The sequence below is a fragment of the Raphanus sativus genome, chromosome 4 (genome assembly GCF_000801105.2).
Source record: "Raphanus sativus cultivar WK10039 chromosome 4, ASM80110v3, whole genome shotgun sequence".
NCBI lineage: Eukaryota > Viridiplantae > Streptophyta > Magnoliopsida > Brassicales > Brassicaceae > Raphanus > Raphanus sativus.
In genome coordinates, this window is record NC_079514.1 from 47,402,317 (window position 1) to 47,416,081 (window position 13,765).

The window sequence follows — 13,765 nt, forward strand, 5'->3', positions numbered from 1 at the left end:
GATTACAAAAATAGAAATATAATCAGAAAAAACAAATATAAAAAAAAAAAATTTTAAAAGAAAAGAATATACCCGCCCTTAAAGGGCGGGTCAAAATCTAGTACAGTTTAAAAAAACGTAACTGTTTAATATTATTAGTGTGGATGAAAGAAGTGGATCTAGAATATAGAGATTAAAAGGAAGGTTAAATGTAATTTGAAAAGAAAAAAAGAAAAGGTTAAAATATATTTTAGATATAGATCGTGTAGTTAGTATTTTTTAAAATATAGATTATTGAAAATAATTAGTTGAACTAAACTTTTATCAATAGGGCATACTTCAACTTTAATAGTATTGACTAGAGTTTGACCCGTCCTTTGAAAGGGCGGAAAAGATTTTTTTTTTCATCATTCTATGTATTGATCTTCCGCTTTTGTTAAATGTCTGAGATTATTATCAATTTTAAAAGTTTGCATTTTGATGATTTTGATCCTCCTTAAAAGGGTGGGACTGTGTTTGAATGATATAATTTTATTTTATTTTTGATTGCGTACATATTTTTAAATATTATACATGAAGTATTATATTCAGTGTTCTGTAACCGGTCCGGACCCACAGTTTAACCGATAACATCGATGACTCTATATGTAATCTGGTTAAACTCTATTTAAAAGTTCTATTAAATCCGCAATTTTGTTGTAATATTTTATACTGGTAAAAATTATTTTATTATTATATTTTTGGTTAGCATTATTATACAACTTAACTATTGTCATTCAACCCGCTTTATACTTGATAAATAAATTAAAATTGTAAAACTATTTAATATATATATATATATATATATTAACTTATAAAATTATTTATTAGCTTATATATTGTACTTTAATATTTTTTTAATAAGTTGAAATATGTTGTAAAATTCATGCATTTATTTTATTATGTTATTTTGTAATTTGGAAAATAGTTAATAGATGGATTAAGTTTCTTTATATTTATTACTTGATGTAGCAATTTAATTATGAATATAAATTATGTATACATAAATACTATAGAATTTTATTTCTTAGTATATAAATAAAAAATGAATTAAAAATCGTTTTTAACTACAATTAGTTATTAATTATGACTTATGATTTAAAAGTAAAAATTAAAAAGAAATGTGTATTTACATTTTAGATAAAAGATATTACTAAGATGTAATCTTAGTAAAAAATACTTAAGAATATATTTTTAAAGATCTTGTTTTGAAAATATTAAAATAATTGGTTAGATATAGTATATATTTAATAATAATTAAATTGGTTATAAGAGAAATATTAGGAAATTAAATAAATGTAATGGTCCAACCTAGACTATTTGCAAATAGATAAAAAGTTTCCTGTATTTTTTGTTGGAAAATTATTTTACATAATAAAATTATGATTTCTGATAAATTATATATTTTAACTTCTTATGAAATTTATTTTAAATTTACTTAAATGACTTATTTTTGTTATTTTAAATATGACTAAATTTTAGAAGACTCTAAATAATTATAACTCGTAATATGATTTTATTTATTTAAAAGGAAGTTAAAACTTATTTTACACTGATTTTTTTAAATTTAAATTAAATATTTTATATCTTCAACACTCTTGTATTGAAAAAATTCATTTGTGCGTTTCAAAATATTTTCTATAATTTTATTAAATTTAGTTTATGTGACTTAGTTTTTTACTTTAAATGAAATTATTTTTTAAGGAGTTGAGATAATTCATACCCGTATTATGATTTTGTTGATTTAATCATTTGTTATTTCAATTTAATTTTATTTTGAGGTTTCATTTAATAAATTCTTTCAAATAATTAATAATGTAAAATATTTTTTGGTAAGATATGATGCAAACATTTAGGAAATAATTTTTTTTAAAATGTTAAGAACTGAATTATATTAAATATTCTTTAATGTAATTTCAAAATAATGTCTTTTGATTGGTTGCAAATAATACTGGGAAAAAATAAATGCAATTTACATGCAATTTTTGTAATTATTTAGAAATTTCAGGATCATATTCATAAACATGCATCTGTTTTAATAGTATAGATTATTCGAGGACATCTTTTTATTCCAACAAACCAATACATTATAAAATAGTTGTTTGTGGAGACAAAAAAAATCAATGAAATATAATACAGTAACTAAAATGGTTGAACTATGATTGAGAAATATTAATCAATTCATGTATTAAAGAGTTCATTAGTTGATCGCTTGTATACAATGCATTGTTAGATCGTCACTATTAAATTACTACCCATTTTAAACCTCAAAATCCTATCTACCAAACCCCAATACAAACTGAAACAAAACCCTAAACACTAAATAATCTTTCTTATTCTTATTCCAATCTATTAGCCTAAATACTAATAATATTTTGTGTGCCAACAATGTTGAATATGTTAGATATATACTAGATACCTAAATTAGCTCAAACTCGATACTCCAGCAAATAATTTGTTATTTAAATAATTATGTCACCAATTTTTTTTGTTCCTACTCCAAAAATTAACCAAATATCTAAAACAGAAATTCTATTATCACGGTACCATTTTAACTGAAGCATTTAAATCAATGCGAGTATATTGCTAACTTAAAGGGGATGCGAGTATATTATTGTACTTATAATATATTTGGAAATCGAGATCTATTTAGTTACATCTTGAAAATATTATTGTTAATTAACTTGCTATTCATTATTGTTAATATAAATACTTTTAATTAAATTTTAGGAATTTTGTTAAGGTTAATTATCATATATTAATAATGTAACGTTGTAAAAACTAAATAATATGTAGTTAATAAACAATTGTTAATCTCGAAGCTTGCACCAAACCGGATTTTGGTCACATGAGTTATAACCAAAATTATATCATAAACAAAAACCAAGCAAAGAAACGATTACACACAGTGTATAAAATAGTGTATATTGAATAGTATGATGACATAGATTTCGGATGTAAATCATTCTCATTCTCATTTTTCATTCGATTATCTAACCTTGTACTCACATGTTAGAATCAAACACTATAGTCGCAGTTTTATGCACTCACAATGTTAAGAAGAACAAATTTATATTGCCACCGATAGGAAAGATTTAATATAACATAAATCCACATGTTTAATTAACTAAAAGATTGACAAAAGCGCATTACACGGAATAAGGAGATGGGTTGTTGCCTATTTTTTTTCAAAGAAAAAAAAATATAATCCAAAGCATAGCCTAAAATAAATGCAATGGTATAGGAGGGTAAATAGTTTAAAACTTAACTAGATTTTGACCCGCGCTTTCGAAGCGCGGGTATTATTTTTCACTTTTATGAAAAATATTATTTGTTTGTAATTATTGAATGTATTTATCTTAGTAAAACTTTTTTATAATAAATTCGACATATTAGAGTGTCTCTGGTAAACTATGTGATAAACCAACCCGGACATATTAGAGTGTCTCTGGTAAACTTTTTTATATGGCAGTAATAAATTATTTATTACTGTCATATTTAAAATGAAAGTTTATTGATATATTTTTAGGTTGCTACAAACCAACCCGGACCGAAAATGATCCAACTCGAACCTCCTACGACATTTATAATACTCGAATGATATTTATTTAATTTAAAAATCTAGGGGGGAAATATTGTGTATCACGAAAACATATACGATCAATTAGTGATTTTCTAAAATGTAAGAAGTTTAAATGGATTTGCTAATTTTGTTTGGATAGAGATATTTTTTTTAATAAAAATACAATCCAAGTTTCCAAACAATTTTTTTAACTACAATCTAAGTTTCCAAACAAATTTGTTATTTATAAATACTATCAAAGTAACCAAACTCCTCCACGCGGGTGTTCAATTTAATTTGTAATAGATGTTTGATTTAATATTAAAATTTTATAAAAAGTTGGTATTTTTAGTAGGTTATATAAACTGTGGAGAATGTTATTATATTATGCCATATAATTTTTTTGTAAATATCGATTAGAAAATATTATCAGAATTGTTAAAAATTTAATAAACTAAAATTAGTTAATACTAAATTTGCATTATTTTGAATAATTTTGACAACAATAATGAAATGGGCCACGGTTGTTACAAAAAAAATGTAATGGGCCACAAAATATATTATTGCTTACTTATTTTTATAAAATGGATTTTAAATTTCAGTTTTCTACATAACTGGGCTAACTATATAATTACTATATCAGTTGCCCAAATTTAAACTTGGCCAATTTTAATATTGGCTGTCGGACCATTTGTCTAACTAATTAATCTGGGAAATCTTTTGTTAAGTTACACGTTAAGAAAAAAGGTCAACCACTCTTTCGTTTTCTTCTGCTCCCCACATGCTCCCTCTCTCTCTCTGTTATCTCTTCTCCGTTTTTTTTATAAACGATCTCTTCTCCATTTCTAAACAAAACAAATCCAGAATCTAAATTATCATAAAACGATGTTATAAATATAAAAGATATCCACTTTAACAAATAGATTTTGAAACTTCAAATACCTTTCTTTAAAATCAAGGGCTTCCTGCATGGTAGGGTTGAGAATCACAGGTGAAGCATCAAATGCATTTGCTATTTACATATTTCCTAGTATAAAATATGGTTGTTGCCGTAAGTCATTCTAGTAAATATATAAGAATCTCAAGGCAATTTTTAAATGAATCTCATCAACATTGAAAGGAAGATATGTTTACCTTTGTAACAGCTGATTTTTGCAAACAGAATTAGACAAATAAATGCCTGACCTTCGTTTTCTTCAATATGAGATTCGATCTGTTCTGCATATTTTCCCCACAAGCAACACTCCAGGTCATTAACACTGAATACAAAATAGAAGGTCAGTAAATGGAATATCGAATTTGGTGTACTGCTTTGAGATGCGATGACTTGGAGAAAGCTAGACGCAGAGAGGTATATATATATGGGTAGAAAAATTAACGTGCACCATAGGTCTAGTTAGATATTGCTTGATACTTGCGGATATATCAAATTGAGTATATTCCTTTAAGAATTTCGAAATATATTTTTAATATATGAAAATTTAGGAAAAAAAATCTTATTTAGAATGTTAGATTTCTAAGAGAATCACGTTTGTTACCAGTTAGTTATTACTTGATTTTTTTGGGATAACTAAATGAGTTATTCCTTTTACCATTCTCGAAATATCTTTTAAGATATCAAAAGTATTAAATAAAAATTTTATTTGGAATGTTAGATCTGCCCATGTTAGTTATTTCCGTATGTTTTCGGTGTAATTTAATCGAGTAAGGTTTAGTGTTAAAAAAAATTAATGTGGAATTGGTTTGGTAATAGATGGAAGTGTAATTAATTTATTAAAAAACCAGTGACTAATTATGTAAAAATGAAAGTACTATACATGTGTCCAAACAGTTTTAATAGATAGTTATTCTTATATCCAAACAACTTCTTAAAGTACTTCAACTTTAATAATATAGAAGGGTTTCTCAAAAAAGTCCTTTCTATTTTAATAGTATAGATGATGATGTCTTTTTCGTTCTGAGAAGATTATAGGCTTCGGCCCAATCCTCATGGTTTTCAGTAGAATTTGAAAAATCATCTCTTTAACCCTGTATTTATTTATATATATCAAAATTTAATATTCATTTTCTCTACACTTACCTACCAAAAGTATATTTTAAAAAAATCTCAAAACGTATGCCTTACTTGCGCCAAGTACAGCCACATTCGATCCAACAAATGTGATCTTATACTGGTGCACTGAATTATAAGTCACTTCCAAAATCAACAACTCGGTTTCATCTAAAGTATTTTCTCGTATGTTTTCAAACAACTTTATATAGAGTAAAAGGAACGCTTGTCCACATGAAGAACCTCATCTCATGTATTACTAACATAATTGACAAAAATAACATAGGACTAAGTAATGATATGCGTCCTGTGCTGATGAGATTGTCATTAAAATGTACAATTACATAATTATGATTATGTAGATTATGTTTTTTTTTTGTTTTTAATGACGAAAATCGGACCGAACGGTCGGACTGTGATTCACTTTTCTAACTAGTTTCAGGTTGGGTTTAAAAATAATATATTATATAAAATAGTATTTTGTTTCGTTTTATATATGTGTATATCTTTATATTTGTATATGTATATTATTTTTAAAAAATTTCTAATGAATAGCTAGTTTAATTTTTTTATAAAACCAATTATGATACTGTTTGTGAATTTAAATTAATATATATTTTTTAATTTATAAATTTCTATTTTTAATTATTAATTTAAAATTTTAAAAATTAATTTTATATTTATTTATTCACCCACGACTGTCCGCAACCGCAAACGCTAACTGAAACCAGCTTTTGATTTTAAGAGGTTCGAAGCGGTTTGAAGCGATTTGTAGCAGTTTGTATAATTGTTTTGAAATCAAGTCAACCGCTACCAACCGAGAAAACTGTATTTGTGGATGGTAGTAGAGAAACATGTCAAGCTCTTAGACCTAGGCGTTTGGTTTTGGGTTTGGTTCTAATTATTTTTTCAATTTGATTCTGTTTTTTTGGTGTAAATGTTAAGAGTTTGATTCCGTTTTGGTTTCCTTTTTTATTTTTTTTGGCAAGAGATATAGGAATCGTTCAATTATTTATGAATTTGAATTTTTGTTATTTTTCGGTTTGGTTTGAATAACAATTTTAAGAACCCGCTAATATTTCAAGTTCAATTCGTTCTGGTTCAATTCCTGTTTTATAATTTTAAATAATTTATATAAAATATAGGATAACTCAGATAAATTTGGATATTCTAGATAAAAATTATGTGGATGTTCAGTTCTATCTAGAAATTCTGATAATTTTAAATATTCAGATAATAAGTAATAAATTAATCTGGTATTTTGGATAATTCAGTTTATAGATAGCACTTTTAAAATATTTGACAATCTGAAAACCGAAAAATATACATATATATATTAGATACATAAATTATATTTTGTTACCCATTTGATTTTTTGGTTCGATTCTTGTTTGGTTTTTGTTTTTCTGTTCGAGAGATTATATGAACCGTTCAAATATTTGTAAACATTGATTCGGTTTCTGAATTCAGTTAGAACACAACTAAATATAAACCTGTATATATTTAAGAGGAATAAAGGCTTAAGAAAACTTACATTCTCAAGTGCTAAGATGATATCCATAGTTTATAATGATGTAGAAGTGTATTGCTTATATCAGTGATTTTTTTTGTTGGGTTGTGCTATTTAGAAATGGTTAGATAAGTTTGTATTTATAATTATAGTGTAGTCCATTAATTTTGATATACCCAAATCTTCATTGCTTCAAGTCAAAACAATATCTTGGAGCCAATAATCATTTGACACGTCATCATTCCATAACCATCTCGCAGCAGTATGTTACATTGCCGTAATCCATCCTTCTGTTCCATGAACAGCCAGCTTACATACAGAACACACATGCATCTTGATTCATCATAAACTCGATAGAATCAGACAGAGCACAATCACGGAAACACATAATATTACCACATATTGAACATGGTGTCTCCGAACAAACCAACACAACTAGTGTCGGAAAATCGTTTCCCCTGTACTTTCCCTTGTACTTCTCTGCTTTGCCTAACAAGATCGAAGAACTGTAACTTGGGTCAGAAAAGCGTGTTCGTGTCAACGAGACTTGAATTTTTGTGGTTCGTTCCTATCATTTGGTTTGACGGCCCTTAATGTTCTGAAAGCCCAGATAAAAAGGCCCATATTTACCTTCATTTTTGCACCGTTTTATTCGCCGTCTTCATTATTGCTAGTGCTACACATAAACAGAGTCGAATGTTTCTGCACCGAAGCTTCGAACAGAGCTTCATCAATGGGCTAAAACAGAGTGACATCATTTATATATATAACATTTTACGAGAAAGATGGAGTATTCTCTCTTTCTTCAATCTCCCTCTCTTCTTACGCTCTACAAATGGATAAACTGAGTACGGACCCATCTACCGGCTCGCTGCTGGTCCTCGTAACTTCGTGGTGGTGAGACACGTTCTCAGAAACTATCCAAAGTACGCTAAAGGGTTAGTCGCTGAAGTCTCCGAGTTCCTTTTTGGACGGTAAAGATTCAATCTTTGAGGCTTGAGTTTTGTAAAAGCTGCGAACATGGATCAATGCTTGTTGCAGGTCATGAAACCACTGGTTCTGTCCTCACTTGGACACTTTATCTCCTAAGTAAGGTAATATTTTGGTATCTTCTACACTTCTCTAGGCTACTTAAAAGAAAAAAAAAGGGTTTTCTCTTATCTCATTGATGAGTAACTTTTTTCTTGAACAGACCATCAGCATGACCACTGGACAGGGATTGTATATGAAGGTGAGCCAAAGGTAAGCTAGAAATGTGGAAGATGAAGTTTGAATCTGTTTTTATCTGTATGTATCTTATGATTATTGATTTTTCTTATTACCATCATGATTCATTGTAGTTACAACTTTTACTATATGCGTCAACAAGCGAACAATAAGTGATAAAGAGTTGGATATATTCACTCCTTGATACTTCCATCTTCCCGAATACATCATCCTTACTGCTTTTCCAAACGTTTCAATGTAAGTGACAACCGTCACGGAGAAGAAAAATAAATGCAGAGGGTGAGTGACAACATCTAATTTTATAAAAAAAAAAAGAAATACATTGATCACATGAATAAGTCAGAAAACGCCAACTTCGAGAAACAGCACATGCAAGAAAATGTTATTCGCATCACCTAACAAGTACATGTGCACCACCTAACTCCTTCGTGACCAAAAGTCAAATCTGTATCGTGCCCGGACCAAGGTCAGATCAGAAAACAAAGAGAAGAAAGTTACTTCTACTTCAGAAACAGTCATCTTCTTGAGTGTAACTTTCTGGAGTTTTCACTTCAAGAATGGAGTTTAAGGAGTTAAACGAAGCAATAGATCAAGTAGAGCTCGTTGATGCTCACGCTCACAACATTGTCTCTCTCGACTCTTCTTTTCCCTTCATCCGAACTTTCTCAGAGGCCACCGGAGACGCCTTATCCTTCGCTCACCATTCTCTCTCCTTCAAGGTACACGAACATACCTTGTCTCACATCTGTTTTAACAAAGGTATACAAGGCCACCACTGATCTCTTTTGTCAATTGAAACAGAGGAATCTGAGGGAAGTTGCTCAACTCTATGGCACTGAAGTATCTCTAGAAGCGATTGAGAAACATCGTCAAACTTTGGGAGTGTGCTCTCTCACTACCAAGTGTTTCAATGAAGCAAGAATCTCTGCTCTGCTCATTGATGATGGACTGAAGCTTGACAAGAAGCATGACATTAAATGGCACGGAAAACATGTTCCATTTGTTGGTCGAGTTCTGCGTATTGAAACTCTAGCCGAGCAAGTCCTTCACGAGGAGTGTCCTGATAACTCTTCTTGGACTTTGGATTCTTTCACTAAAGCATTTGTTCAAAGATTGAATTCATATCCTTTTTTTAATACACTTGTAATGAATGTGGTTACTTACTATTATTTTTTTATTTTTGTATTTTTACCTTGACTGTTGACACGCTTGTTTCAGAGATTGTTGCTTTAAAAACAATTGCTGCTTACCGTGGCGGTTTGGATATTGATACTCATGTGAGCAAAGAAGCTGCTGAGAATGGCCTTGTTGAAGTCTTGCAAGGTAAGATGAACATTGATAGGTTTGATCTTGTAGTATGTCTATAGTCACAACCTTCCTCTTCTTTAATTATGCAGCTGGAAAGCCTGTCCGTATTGGAAACAAAGGCTTGATTGATTACATTCTTACTCTTAGCTTGGAGGTAGCTGCACGTTGTGACTTGCCCTTGCAAATTCACACAGGGTATGCAAGTTTTGGTTAATCTTTTGTCCTCTTAATGATTCTAAGCTCTGAGGTTTGTAGTAATGACTATTTTCTTCTTTCTTTTTGTAATAAGTTTTGGTGACAAGGATTTGGATTTGAGGTTGTCAAATCCTCTTCACCTTAGAATCCTTCTTGAGGACAAAAGATTTGCAAAGTGTCGTGTAGTTCTTCTTCATGCATCTTATCCATTCTCAAAGGAAGCTTCATATCTGTCTTCAGTTTATCCTCAGGTGTTACTTCATGCACACTCCAGCTATTTGTAAGCTTATGCATGCAATCCCGTTTTGCTTATTCTTGATCTATCTTAGGTATACCTTGATTTCGGTTTGGCGGTTCCAAAGCTTAGTGTTCATGGTATGGTATCTTCTGTTAAGGAACTTCTTGACTTGGCTCCAACAAAGAAGGTAAAATGCACCATGTTTAACATTATCTTTGTTCTTGTTTATATGTGACATAGAAAGCTTAACCATATAAGACACTTTCCAGGTGATGTTCAGTACTGATGGCTATGCATTTCCTGAGACCTACTATTTGGGTAAGTTCAAGGTCCTACCTATTTTGTATTGTTTGCCAATCTTCTCACTTCAGTCTCTCTTAGATCAGAGTTCTATGTAGGGATGTTAAAAACAGGCTACCCATGTCCGTTTAGGCCCTGACCGTTGAACTTCTCTGTTTTTTTTTCAGGTGCAAAGAAAGCACGCGAGGTCATCTTCTTAGTTCTACGTGATGCTTGTGTCAGTGGTGATCTCTCACTCATGGAAGCTATTGATGCAGCTAAAGACATTTTATCACGCAATGCAATTGCGTTTTATAAGCTAGATGTAGACACAAGTTCTTCTATTCTACAAAGTAGAATAGCTCCTAAGTCACAGATGGAGGTGCCCATGCATGTTCAAGAAGATAGTAGTTCTTTTGTACGTGTTATCTGGGTTGATACTTCTGGACAGCAAAGATGCCGTGTGGGTGTCTCTTCTGAAGAAACCTATTTCCTCACTTAGCATTCTTACCCTAATAATAACCACGGAACCGTGACAAGAGTTACGTTTGTTTTACAGGTTGTTCAAGCGCAGCGTTTTAACAGAAGTGTGAAGAAGAATGGTATTGGTCTGACTCATGCATCAATGGGGATGACTTCATTTTACGATGGACCCGCAGAAGAGTCTAAATTAACTGGTGTGGGTGAGATCAGACTGGTTCCAGATCTATCAACCAAGCGGACAATACCATGGTAACTTGTTTTGTGTTCCTGCTCTTTGCTGCTAACTTAGCATATTTTCTGTTTCATCTTTATTACGTACATTGATAATATCATAATTAACACTACTATTAGGACAATGCAAGAGAGCATGGTTTTAGCTGACATGCTCCTTAAGCCGGGTGAAGCATGGGAATATTGTCCAAGAGAAACCTTAAGAAGAGTCTCAAAAGTTCTTAAAGATGAATTTGACTTGGTAAAAATCTCCATTTCTACTCTCTGTGCGGATACTTTTATTGGCTTTTAGTAGCGTGAACTTCAAGTTTCCTTGGCTTTTTAGGTAATGAACGCTGGTTTTGAGAATGAGTTTTATCTCCTCAAGAATGTTGTGAGGTATGAAGCTATATAGGTTTCTTGAATCTTGGTTTCTTTGTTCAATCCAGTCGGTTTCATAATAATCTTACCACTTGTCGTATACAATTTTTGAAGGGAAGGGAAAGAAGAGTATGTGCCTTTTGACGTTGGTCCTTACTGTTCTACATCCTCATACGATGCCGCATCTCCGATTTTTCATGAAATTATACCAGCTCTTGAGTGCTTGAACATCCCAGTTGAACAGGTCACAAAAAAAATCTTTACAAAAGATCAGACTTGTATCAAAACTACATCCTCGTTCTTGACATGGTATATATTTCTTTATAGTTTCATGCTGAATCCGGGAAAGGTCAGTTTGAAGTATCTTTAGGTCACACCATTGCATTCCATGCTGCCGACAATTTAGTTTACACACGTGAAGTTATAAGATCGGTCGCAAGGAAACATGGGTTGCTTGCGACCTTTGTTCCAAAGTATGCCAGTCTCTTATCCCACTGAGTTATAAGCTATATAACCTTCAGATATTAATTAATAGAATGCATTTGTATGTGTGTGTGTGTGTTTTATCAGGTATGATTTATGTGATATTGGTTCTGGATCACATGTTCATATAAGTCTTTGGAAAAACGGTGAAAATGTCTTCCCGGCCTCGGGTAAAACATCTGCTCATGGAATGTCTTCCATTGGAGAAGAGTTCATGGCTGGAGTTTTGTTTCACCTTCCTTCAGTATTTGCAGTTCTAGCTCCACTTCCAAACAGGTAACTAAAACCATAGGTTTTTTAGAGTAATGTTTGGATTGTTGCTAAATAAAATTATATCTTTGCTATATATTTTCAGCTATGACCGAATCCAACCTAATACATTCAGTGGAGCATTCCAATGCTGGGGGAAGGAGAACCGTGAGGCGGCTATAAGAACGGCTTCTCCACCAGGAGCTCCTGATGGTTTAGTTACTAACTTTGAGATAAAAGCATGTGATGGCTCTACAAATCCTCACCTTAGTTTGGCCAGTGTAATGGCTGCCGGAATTGATGGTCTCCGGAGACACCTTCAACTTCCTGATCCTATAGGTAAAACTTCTAATATAATGTCATTTTATAATATTAGATGTTATGAAATGCCTCTTATATTTGAATCCATCCTTCAAATATACATTTTCTTCACATATGCGTGATGTCACCATTCCTTTGCATTTCCTTTGATGAAAAACATCAGATACAAATCCGGCTGATGTGGCTGATACATTGAAGAGACTTCCTGAAACGCTCTCAGAGGCTGTTGAAGCTCTGGAAAAGAATAAAGTCCTCCACGAGTTACTAGGACAAAATCTTATAGCTGCCATAACAGGAGTCCGCAAGGTACAGTACTGTTCTTTAGTTCCCAGAATAGATTTACAGTGGTATATGTTTTCTTTCTATTTTTAACAGGCCGAGGTCCAGTATTATTCGAAGAACCCGGATGCATGTAAGCAACTCATTCACCGATACTAAGCGTCGGCTCTCTTGAGCCGTGGGATAGTGATTGCTCGATCATTTGCTTTTACTCGTTGTTGAGTTTTATGATAAATGCCGGGAGAACGATCATTTTATACCCTCAAATATTGTCATATGTTCGATTCATACATGTTGTGATAAAACATACATAAACTTTCGAAAATTTCAAATAATTTACCTAATGTTTGTTCTTTTGGCCTAATGGCAATATCATCTAATTTTGCTGACATTGATTCTCCGTCAACTAATATTGCTGACGAGTATATCACGTGTACATTTAAAAAAATAGTCGTTTAGTAAAAAAATTTTTTTTAGAAAATATAAAATCTTATTATTTAGTAAAATTAACAAAAAAATAACTAAATAATTAAATTTTAATCTTATACTAGATCTTGACCCGCATGACTGTGAATGTTTTCTTTAATTCAAAAATATTTTAGGTTATGCAATAAAATATATCAATAAATTAATACAATTTCGTGTTATATATTATCTAATTTTATAATAATGTTTGTGTGGCTTATAATATTATTCCTATAACATTTATAAATTTATATTTTTGTAACAAAAATTATTTCAAAAAATTATTATGTAACAATAATGATTTACATAACTTTTTTATTTCTAAATTTGAAATATATGTGAAAATTGAATTAAGTTGAACCTACATAATATAGAATTTGATATATAATGATTAATTAGATCAATTTAGTATAGGTATTTATATAGTAACAATACACAGACGTTATTAACAGTAGACTAAAATCTTATATATATGATATGAATAAAGATAAAATGTTTCATCTCTGA

At 30.8% G+C, this 13,765-nt stretch overlaps 1 protein-coding gene across 1 annotated transcript; it reads left to right on the forward strand.

Annotated features, from left to right (window-relative positions):
* The first annotated feature begins 8,796 nt into the window (after positions 1–8,796).
* Positions 8,797–13,115, forward strand: LOC108838071 (protein fluG). Its single transcript, XM_057008643.1, has 17 exons — positions 8,797–9,086; positions 9,169–9,475; positions 9,556–9,690; positions 9,765–9,870; positions 9,965–10,121; positions 10,200–10,295; positions 10,378–10,426; positions 10,576–10,850; positions 10,947–11,119; positions 11,222–11,342; positions 11,427–11,479; positions 11,576–11,705; positions 11,789–11,934; positions 12,032–12,220; positions 12,300–12,532; positions 12,678–12,820; positions 12,890–13,115. Exons 1-17 carry the CDS (start codon positions 8,925–8,927, stop codon positions 12,950–12,952), a joined length of 2,538 nt encoding a protein of 845 aa, XP_056864623.1. The 5' UTR covers positions 8,797–8,924; the 3' UTR covers positions 12,953–13,115.
* Positions 13,116–13,765: the final 650 nt, after the last annotated feature.

Excerpts from the sequence above, each read along its gene's own strand:
- LOC108838071 (XM_057008643.1), top strand. The coding sequence starts at position 8,925 with ATGGAGTTTAAGGAGTTAAACGAAGCAATAGATCAAGTAGAGCTCGTT. Across the intron at positions 10,851-10,946 it reads CTGGACAGCAAAGATGCCGT|GTTGTTCAAGCGCAGCGTTT; the intron begins GTGGGTGTCTCT and ends TTTGTTTTACAG. Across the intron at positions 11,480-11,575 it reads CTCCTCAAGAATGTTGTGAG|GGAAGGGAAAGAAGAGTATG; the intron begins GTATGAAGCTAT and ends CAATTTTTGAAG.